This window comes from Tupaia chinensis, unplaced genomic scaffold (assembly GCF_000334495.1).
Source record: "Tupaia chinensis unplaced genomic scaffold, TupChi_1.0 Scaffold000140_1, whole genome shotgun sequence".
NCBI lineage: Eukaryota > Metazoa > Chordata > Mammalia > Scandentia > Tupaiidae > Tupaia > Tupaia belangeri.
The window spans coordinates 3,005,363-3,016,467 of NW_006159610.1; the positions used below are offsets into that span (position 1 = coordinate 3,005,363).

At 40.1% G+C, this 11,105-nt stretch overlaps 1 protein-coding gene across 2 annotated transcripts in view; it reads left to right on the forward strand.

Moving 5' to 3' along the window:
• The first annotated feature begins 9,362 nt into the window (after nucleotides 1–9,362).
• Nucleotides 9,363–11,105, forward strand: part of TMEM140 (transmembrane protein 140) — a 27,260-nt gene continuing 25,517 nt past the window's right edge. The window contains exon 1 of one of the 2 annotated variants that reach the window (XM_014586468.2): nucleotides 9,363–9,619. In XM_014586468.2, coding sequence (XP_014441954.1) covers nucleotides 9,450–9,619 — 170 coding nt within the window. In that variant the 5' untranslated portion in view covers nucleotides 9,363–9,449. The remainder of the gene's footprint in view (nucleotides 9,620–11,105) is intronic. The other variant, XM_006145006.3, reaches the window with a different exon arrangement.

The window sequence follows — 11,105 nt, forward strand, 5'->3', positions numbered from 1 at the left end:
AAAATACTAAGAACTCTAAAAATTAATGACATGGACTATCACTGGTTTTAACCTCCCTATACCAGCACTTTAATGAATCTGTCAACAAACAACACTTACTGAATTTCTGTTAGGTTGTCGATGTACTAAGAACTGTTGATGATACAAAAATCATTTGTCCCCACTACCCGTTCATCATATAATTGTACATATAAAACACACATGACTAAAGGATAACAGAATGAGATAATACATGGTAAAGTGCTAAACTGCACCTCCAACAACTAGAGAAAATATATATTAAAAGGTGCTCGCCACAAGGAACAAAAGTGGCACAAAATGGCACTGGAATGCATAGATTTTGGCTTAGTCATTTTATATTTCAAAAGTTAGCAAAGATGTAAAAGGTTAGATGTACAGTTTCCTTTAGAGCTGGTGAATGCGTATCTTCAGCCATTTTTTCACAGGGACACTCTGGAGCAAGCCCAACACCTCATAGTCTATTCATATGACGGCACTAAGATTCCAGAAGGCCACACAGATCATTTATCCTAATCAGGACCAATGCCTAACCTTTGAGGAAATCTTGAATTTTAATTCAGTAGAATCGCATTTGAGCCTTAGAAATTATAAACACTGGACATGAATATCTTTGTGAGTGACAGTGATAAGCCAGTTTCTTGGAAAATTGAGGATGCAGAGATACTGCCTAAATAATTTTAGCATCCTCTCCACCTAGTAGTATACCTGGCAAACCCCTACTTCATCTTTTTTTTATTATTATTATTTGCCAGAGGATTGTGTGCTCACTAGAGGAAGAGAGAGAGAGAGAAAAAAAAAAATGAGAAAACTTCAATGGGGAATGGTCACACTGCAATTCACCTTCATTTCTCTCCCCTTTGGGGATTTTGAGCAAGCACATACACATCTCAAGAAGCCTCCAGGGACCAGCAGTTAGCATAATGGCTATGTCGCTGAATCCCATGTAGTTGACCACGGTTTGAGTCCCAGACCAGGTGGCTTAAACTCATGCCAGGCGCATGTGCGTGAGTGCCCAAGATTCCGAGAGGAGAATGGAGGAGAAGGGATTGCAGCATGGCCATCCCCCCTGGGAGGTGATTTCTCACTTTCTATCTCTCTGTCTCTCTCTGTCTTTCTGATGAACACATGTGCCCTATAGCACAAACCTCTCCAAAAAAAAAAAAAAAAGCCTCCAGGTCCAGGACTCAAACTGCACAGTCAACCACATGGGACCCAGCCATTTCAACCACCATGCCAGGGGCTGGCCTACCCCATATCACATTTAAGATTCAATGCAAGGGTTAGCTTCTCTGGGAATTTTTCCTAGATTCCCCCCCAAGAATTTTAAACAACTATGATTAATATACTGAGAATTCTAGTGGGAAAAAGTGGACACAAAGCAAGAACAGTTGTATCATATAAGCAGAGTGATAGAAACTAAGAAACAGAAAGAAATGCTATAAATAAAAAACACAGCAAAAGAAGAATGATAGACCCAACGATAGATTAGACACATGAGGAAAGATCACTGAGTTTAAAGAAATGTCAATAGGGAACCAGCAGTTAGCGTAATGGCTATGTCGCTGGACTCCCACGTAGTCGACCGTGGTTCGTGTCCCGGACCCGGTGGCTTAAAACTCACGCCGGGCACGTGTGCGTGCGTGCCCAAGATCCCGAGAGGAGAATGGAGGAGAAGGGATTGTGGCGTGACCATCCCCCCTGGGGGGTGATTTCTCGCTTTCTGTCTCTATGTCTCTTTCTGTCTGTCTGGCAAGCACACACGCCCTATAGCGAAAAACCTCTCCAAAAAAAAAAGAAAAAAGAAAAAAGAAAAGAAACTACCAAAACTTAAATGCAAAGAGAAAAAAGGATTAAAAAATATAGAATGCCCCAAAACTAAAGGACAATTACAAAAGATGCAATACATGTAAAAAAAAAAATATATATATATATATATTGGAAGTCAAAGAGAGAAAGGAACAGAAAAACTATTTGAAGCAATAATGACAGAATTTCCCAAAGTTACTGACACCAAATCACAGATCTAGAAAGCTATTCCAGGGAATACCAAGAAAGGTCAATGCCAAACTTAACCTAAAATATCATATACAAACTGAAGGAAAAGACCAAGAAAAAAGCTTGAAAGAGGCCAGAGGAAAAAAACCTTAGTATAAATGAGCAAGCGTAAGAATTACATCAGGTTTCTCTTCATGACCGAGGCAGGGAAAAGAGTGGAATGAGATGTTTATTGTGTTAAATGAACTACTGTCTTAATCAGCTCAGGCTTCCATAACAATGCAGACTGGGCTGTTTACACAACAGAAATGTATTGCTCACAGGTCTGAAGGCTGTGAAATCCCTGATCAAGATGCCAGCAGATCTACTGCCTGGGGAGAGCATTCATCCTGGTTTGCAAATAGCCTTTTTCTTCTTGTATGGAGAGAGAGAGAGAATCTGATGTCTTTTCTTACAGTGACACTAATCGCACTGATGAGGGCTTCTACCTCTTGAAGACCCCACATCCTAATACTGTCTCTTTAGGATTAGGATTTTAATATATGAATTTGAGGTGTATACAAACATTAGTCCATAATAATCTCTAATGTCGGGACCAGCAGTTAGCGTAATGGCTGTCGCTGGATTCCCATGTAGTCGACCGCGATTCGAGTCCGGGACCCGGTGCCTTAAACTCATGCCGGGCACGTGTGCATGCGTGCCCAAGATCCTGAGAGGAGAATGGAGGAGAAGGGATTGCGGCGTGGCTATCCCCCCTGGGGGGTGATTTCTCGCTTTCTGTCTCTCTGTCTCTCTGTCTGGCGAGCACACGCGCCCTATGGCAAAAACCTCTCCAAAATAATAATAAGTAAAAATAAATAAATAAATAACCACTAACATAGAATTCTGTTTCTAGTGCCATTCTTTCAAAATGAAGGAGAAATAGACTTTCTCAGACAAGCAAAAATTGATAGAATTTGTCACCAGTAAACCTGACTTACAAATATTTTAAAAAGCTTTTTAGAGAAGGAAAATTATATAGGTTAGAAACTATGGTCTGCGGGACCAGCAGACGGCATAATGGTTATGTTACTGAACTCCTATGTACTCAACCATGGTTCGAGTCTTGGGCCCAACAGCTTAAAACTCATGTGTATGCATGCCCAAAATCCCGAGAGGAGAATGGAGAAGGGATTGCCATCCACCCTGAGGGGTGATTTCTCCCTTTCAGTCTCTCTATCCCTGTCACCCTATAGCAAAAAATCTCTTTACAAAAAAAAAAAAGAAAAAGGAAGAAAAAAAAAACTATGGTCTGCATAAAGAAAGGGATTGCAATAGGGAAGGAATAAGCAAAGGTAAAATCTTTTGTATCTTTTATTTCTTAAAGATTTTTCCTATAAGGTGTGTGTGCTCACTGAAGAGATAGAAAGCGAGAAATCACCCCTCAGAGGGGATGTCTATGCCACAATCCCTTCTCCTCCATTCTCTCGGGTTTTGGGGCACGCATGCACATGCATCTGGCATGAATTTTAAGCCACCGGGTTTGGGACTCAAACCACAGTTGACCACGTGGGAGTCCAGCGATGTAACCATTACACCATCTGCTGATCTCAAAATGCTTTGTTTTTCTTAATCGCCCTAACAGATAACAATTTGTCAAAGTAGTAATGGTAATAGTGTATTCAGACATTATAGCTTATGGGTAATTGAAATGAGTGTTATGATATGCTATGTGTGTAGCAGTAATGATTTTAGGGATAGGAGAGAGGAACTAGAAATACCTTGTTACAACATAACTTGCAGTACACAGGAAATGAGAGGTATAGTGTTACTTGAAAGAGGACTTGAATTTGTTATAAACGTATATTGTAAACACAAGAGTGAAAAAGAAGTAGAATCAATATCCTAAAAGAGGAAAAGTAGAGTCTTACAGCATACTAAATTAAAGCAAGAGGCACAAAAGGAATGAAAGGCAAAATAAGAAAGAGCAAGGCAGAAACAAAGCATAGAAAATATAGTAGATACTAGAGTTCAACTATATCAGTAATCACTTTAAGTGTTGATGGTGTAAGTACACAGCCATTATGGGATCAGCAGTTGGCGTAATGGCTATGTCGCTGGACTCCCATGTAGTCGACCGCGGCTTGAGTCCCGGATATGGTAGCTTAAGCTCACACTAGGCTTAAGTGTGTGCGTCCGTGCGTGCCAAAGATCCCAAGAGGAAAATAGAGGAGAAGGGACTGCTGTGTGGACATCCCCCCGGGAGGTGATTTCTCACTCTCTGTTTCTCTGTCTCTCTCTGTCTTTCTGGTGAGTTCACACACCCTATAACAAAAACCTCTCAAAAAAAAAGAAAGAAAAGAAAAAAGTATACAGCAATTACAAATTAGAATGTATATAAAAACCCAAACATGTTGTTTAGACACCTATTTGAAAATAGACACAAGTTAAAAGTAGAGTGATGGAGAAGATATGCCACATTAGCACCAATCAAAGGAAAGCTGGAGTTACAATGTTTTTTTTTTTAATTTTATTATTTTTTAATTACTACAGGACACATGGAATCATGAGAGAGAGAAAGTGAGAAAGCATGCTGCCAGGCCCAGGACTAGAACCGTGGTCAGCCATGTGGGAGTCCAGCACCTAACCACCACACAACCTGCCAGACCCATTATATATATATTTTTAAGAGAGGTTTTTGCTATAGGGCCTGTGTGCTCACTGGAGAGACAGAGAGACAGGGAGAAATCGTCCTCCAGAGGGGATTGCCACACCACAATTCTTTCTCCCCCATTCTTCTCTCAGGATTTTGGGCACACGTGGACATGTGCTGGCAGGAGTTTTAAGCCACTGAGTCTAGGACTCGAACCAAGGTTGACTACATAGGAGCCCAGCAATGTAACCATTACAGCATCTGCTGGTTCCTGAAGTTGCTATATTAATTTCAGAAGAAGCAGATTTCAGAGCCAAGAAAATTAACAAAGATAAAGAGCAATTGATTCCCAAAGAAGATAGAACAATCCTTAATGAATATGCATCTAACAACAAAGCATCAAAATATGTGAGGCAAATTCTGAGAACTACATGAATTCACTATTATAGCTGCAAACTCCAACACCCTTCTGTCAATAATTGACAGATACAGCAGACAAAAAATCAGTAACAATCAACTGGATATGATTAGCATCTCTAAAATGTCTTATCCACAGCAGTACATATTCTTCTCAGCCCACATGGGACATTCATCAAGGTAGATCACATTTGGGGCCATAAAATATACCAGAACAAATATAAAAGAATGAATAGAAATAATACAACGTATGTTCTCATGGAATTAAATTGGAAATGAATAATAGAAAATAGCCAGAAAACCCCAAAGTAGTTGGAGATTAAACAACACACTTAAAAATAACACATAGGTCAAATAGTCTTGAGAAATACATAAAACTAGATGAAAACAGAAATAAACATATCAAGGTTTGGGTCTGTGGCACAGAGTTCAAGAGAAGTCAGATCCCACATGGTGACTGCGGTTTGTGTCCCCAGGCTGGCCAGCCTGAAATTTTGCACCCAGGATCCAATAGGCTGTAGAACTGAAAGAGGGGGATTGTGGCATATCTAGACCCTGTGGAGGGAGCTTCTTTTTCATTTTCTCTTTCTCTCACATTAATATGCACACTATCATAAGTAAAGGAGAAAAGTGTAAAAAGAGAAACATCAAAACTCACAGAATACAGCTAAAGCAGAGCTTACTAGGGAATTTATAGCATAAATGCATTTATTAGAAAAGATTATCAAGACCAGCAGATGGCATAACGGTTATGTTGCTGGACTCCCATGTAGTAGACCACACTTCAGGTCCCAAACCTGGCGACTTAAAACTCACACTAAGCACATGTGCATGCATGCCCAAGATCCCAAGAGGAGAGTGGAGAAGAAGGGATTGCAGCATGGTCATCCCACCCTGGGAGGTGATTTCTCACTTTCTGTCTCTCTGTCTCTCTCCACCTCTCTGGTGAGCATACATGCCCTATAGCAAAAAAGCTCTCTTGAAAGAAAGAAAAGGAAGAAAGAAGAAATAAAAAAAGAGGAAGAAAAAAGATGATCTAGGACCATGAGGTGACATGGTGTTAAGGCACTAAATCCCACTAAACTCCACTATGCAAGTCCCAGATCTGGCAGCCTGAAAAATGCTTTGGGTGCATGTGCATGTGTGCCCAAAATATCAACAGGAAAATGAAGAAAGGGTGGTCATCCCCTTCTGAGGGATGGGGGGACAGTTCTCTCCCTCTACCTCTGTTTCTATCTCTCTCCAGCAAGCTCACATGCTCTATGGCAAAAACCTTTAAAAAATTATCTAAAATCAATCATTTAAGCTTCTACCTTAGAAAACTAGGGGAAAAAAATAAGCCCAACATATGCAGACAAATGACAATAAAAGGAAAAAAATCAATAAAAATTGAAAATAGGAAATCAGTGGAGAAAATCAATGAAACGAAAAGCTAGTTCTTGAAAAAGATCAATAAAATTTATAAAACTTTTATTGTTCACCAAAAAAGGAGAAAAGATACAAATTATTAGTACCAGAAATCAAAGAGAAACCAGTTACTACTGAGCTCTTGAACATAAAAGGACAATAAAAGAAGATTATGAACAACTCTCCACCCACGAATTTTGATAATCAAGATGAAATGGACCAAGGGAGGGGATTAGCAAGATAAAGGAGGATTTCAGAGCCAAGAAGATACTTTACCTCTAAAAATGTTTTTAAAAGAAAAATTTTAAAAATGAAAAGATAGAGACAGAGAGAAAGAGATAGAGACAGAAGGGTAGGGGGAGCTCTACCAGGGTGACTTCTCAGCAGAACATTTTCTTTTCCCTTATTCTCTGAAAACACTAGTTCTCGGCTGCTATGGAGAACTCAGTCTTCTTGAGCTGACTCCATTTTGTGAGACACCATTAGTCCTCATGACAGTAATGTCTCCATGTTTCAAACACTGCTCACTAGGCCTCACCTCTCAAAGGTCTCACTGCCCTCCCAACACCATTACACCGGGAACTGAATTTCAACAAATGAACCTTTGGGAGACAAACCAATTCCTAAACGAGTAGCAGACTTCCAGTTAAAAATGGCAAACTAGGGGACCAGCAGATGGTGTAACGGTTATGTTGCTGGACCCCCATGTAGTCAACCACAGTTTAAGTCCCAGACCCAGCAACTTAAAACTCACACCAGGTGCATGTGTGTGTATGCATGCGTGTGTGTATGTTTGTGTGCCCGAAATCCCAAGAGGAGAATGGAGGAGGGATTGCAACATGGCCATCTCTCCTGGGGGGTGATTTCTCTCTTTCTGTTGATGTGGAGCAACCCAAGTCTGATAACTGCCTGAACTTTCTGTTCTGACATAGAGGAACTTGTGTGTAACCTTGAAGCAACCCTGGACTGACTGATAGTTGCCTGGGCTTTCTGGGTCCCCCCACCCCACCCCCCGTGAGTTAGCTGACCCTCCCTCCTGAACTGTTGAGTAGCTGACACTGAGCCCCTTTTCCCTGATAGGATGCTCCAAGCATGCTGAAACTTCCCCCTCCCCAATTCACCCATAAAAGACTGTGCTCAACTCTCAGCAGGAGCTGAAGATTCAGTGTTAACTCCTCCATACCTGCTATCGTAATAAAGAGTTCTCCTTTCCTCTCCGGGGTGTTGCATTTTCATCCCAGGGCATCTGTTTTTTCACAACACTGTCTGTCTGTCCAAATCTATAGCAAAAATCTCTCCCTCTCTAAAAAAAAAAAATGATTTGCTCAATTAAAATGCTACTCTGTTCAGTAGGCTGGTTTCTTTCTTTCTTTCTTTCTTTTTTAACATACTCAACACCATATTAAGCACTTACATACATTATGTCCAGTTCCCACCCCACCATGCCTAGTAGGTATATTGTTTCCATTTTTACAAATAAGAAATCAATGCTCAGGTTAAATAATTGGTGATCTGTGGTTGAACTCTCTGCTCCCAAAGCCTCCATTATTTTTTCCCCACTAGATCACATCACCTCTTCCTGAGTGTGAGTTGAAAAGAACTATGGAAGGGATAGGGGTGAATGTAGAGCTTAAAGGATTTCTCCTTTTGGAGAAGAGCAGGGAGAGAGAGAAACAGAAAGATTCAGCACGTTTCTGGCTATCTGTCTACTGATGTAACCAGGCTTGATTTCCAGCATAAATTTCCAGTTGGTCAAGTGACCAAAGGAAGCAACTTTAAGCTCTAGTCATGAGCCTCTATTACAAAAACCAAAGCTTTGTTCTGCTTTTCTTTTTTCTTTTTTTTAAATTAGTACGTTTATTTTGCATTCATTCACTGAACATCATCACAGCATACAAAATGCAATTTCCCATTCAGAATACTCTGCATAGTGGCTTAATCATACATGTTATCATTAACAAATAATTTTCTATTTCTTTCATATATTTATATTTCCCCCCTATTTTTCGCCCTCTGCTTCATATTCTCTTAAAGACTCTTAAAAATATAATATATACACATGTAAATTGAAAAGTATATATATATATAATTATTTTTCAAATAAATAACCAGCATTTTTTTCCCAAAGAGAATGACATTGATTTTGCTCTTTCATTAGCTGATATCAAGCTTAGTTATAGTCATAAAACAGTTCTATTTCAAAAGTAAATTTCATTTGGTCCCAACAATTTACCTTTTCCAGTATATGAGAAGGTTGTCATGATTTAACCTGGTTAAGAGTTCCAGCAGATTTAATTTACTAAGATAAGAGATTTGTTACTTCTGAAAAATATATATTTCTCAGTCTTCTATCATAGAACTAGACCCAATATTAATTCGTATCACATTGTGAACAATCTGCTTTAATTTTCAAATAAAATCTGTGATCCCGCTGTTCCAGCATGGTCCTAAATGCCCTCATGAGAAAACTAAGGAGACAAAGTTTTGTCCCAGAGAAGCCCAGTCACCCCTACACAGCTTAATTCTGAGGCGGGATTCGGGGAGGTGGGACAGATGGCATAGCTGTTCCCAGGGGAATGAGTGGGAGCTGAGCTGGGTCCCAATGACCAAAGTGGCAGGGAGCTTGGACCAAATGATCTTGAAGGTCCCTTCTGAGTAAGATTTTAGGTTACGTTTATCGTGGAGTTTAAATCACTGGGAGCTTCAAGAGGGTTTTGGGTTACTTTCCTTCTGGAATTATTGTGATATAATCAAGACACTTACCTGGCTCTTTAAATCAGTTTGTTGGCTACCTTATAAACGATGTGATCTGATGAACCACAAAACAAAAACTAAAAGGTTATTTACATTCCTTGTTTCTGAAAAGTCATAGTTCACTGACAAGTTAAGAAACTGAAAGTGAAATCAGCTGATAGTGACATCAGTCAGCATAAATGTACCAAAGTTCGGAGAGTTGTTTACTTAGGCACAACAGCGAATGCAAGCGGGACATGGGCTCAGGGCTGCGTCTAGCTGCCATTTGCCTCTCCACCATCCTCATTCCGGGAGCCTGACACTAGAGAGCCGGCAAGAAGGAAAAACCCACCGCCCGAACCTGATTTCCTGCTCCTTTCATGAGTGTTCCTCTGGGAGCTGCACCTTCTTCTTGTAAGTACCTAATTAACGCACCACTGCATGCCCAAGCGCTCACCATCTCGTATGTGTTCTTCTCAAACATCTCACATTCTAGCAATACGCACAGGGAACATCACAGGTCCTTCAGTACCTGCGACCTTTCCTCACTCTCCCTCCTCTGTGTGGTCTATCCCTTCACCCTCTGTTCTCCCTCTCTCTACTCTCTCCAGCATCACCCTGTGTGTCTCTGGCCTCCAAGAGGATGCAGGCGATGCCAGTAGAAATGGTTAGTAGTGCAGTGGCTGTGTGTGCCAGGGTCTTGCACACAGCCTGCACAAATAAATGTTTGTGGCTGTGGTCATCAGGAACAGGCGACCTAGCAAAAGAAGGTCACTGACTAGCAGTAGCTAAACGGTCACCCAAAAGTTATGAAAAAAAAATCTCAAAACCTGAAAATGCACTCTGAAAACTAAGTTGTCAAAAAGACGTGTTCTTCACTCAAAGAATGTAATAGGAACTAAGAGATTTTTAGACCCTGTGTTATTAGACTAGATCGCTTCTTATGTCCTGATGAAAATTCATGGTGGGGATTTTAGTTCTCCAGGTGAAATCATAAGCTTTTTTACATGTAGGTTTAGGTACGCTAATAACTTCAATTATACCTCTTCATCTACAGAATTGGAGGTTACCTTAAGAAAGTGTGTGTGTGTGGGGGGGGAATGTGTATTTCCTTCTGTTGTTCTTCTCATGAGAACCAAAGTGGATTTTTCAGTGTCAGTTTTCCATACCCCGTCCCTCCCAAAATCTCAGCTCTAAGAGAGATTTGGTTCACGTGATGTGTTCTCAGTTTTGTACACAATCCCCTTTCTCAACTTCTTTCCAGTTTAATCCCTGCTTTATTAGTTACTCAGGTAGTTCCTCATTGTTTCACAAATGTCACCTTTGTCCATTTTCATAAATAAGGCACGATTCTGAAAATATTTTTAGTGCAAAAAGAAAAAAACAATCGTCTCTAATGCTGCTACCCAGAGATACCACAGCCAACAATAACATTTTGAAAGACTTCCTCAGCCTCTTCGGTGCGTGCTTACATAAGATGCAGGTACACTACATAGTGCAATTGTATACTTGTTTTCTAAAACTGCTTGGTACTTCGTCTTGATATGTCTAATTCTGCATATTCAAGTTGCTTCCTTTTTTGTCAAAATACATTGTGATGAACATTCCTGTATATGAATCATTAATTGCATTTATGATTGCTATCTTAGGCTGGATACATAAAAGTGGAATTACTAAGCCAAAAAGATGTGGTTATTTGTAGGGTTTTTAATGCATATGGCCAAATTGCCTTCCAGAAAGTTAATAGAAATTTTCACATCCAGCACCGTTGTGTGGTAATACCAAGAGTGTGTTATTTGACAGGGAAACTCAGGTTATTTTATGTGGCTGACATTAGTAAAGGAATAGGTTTTTTTTTTTTTTTTTTTTTTTTGGGGAGTTTTTCCCTGTGGGGCGCGTG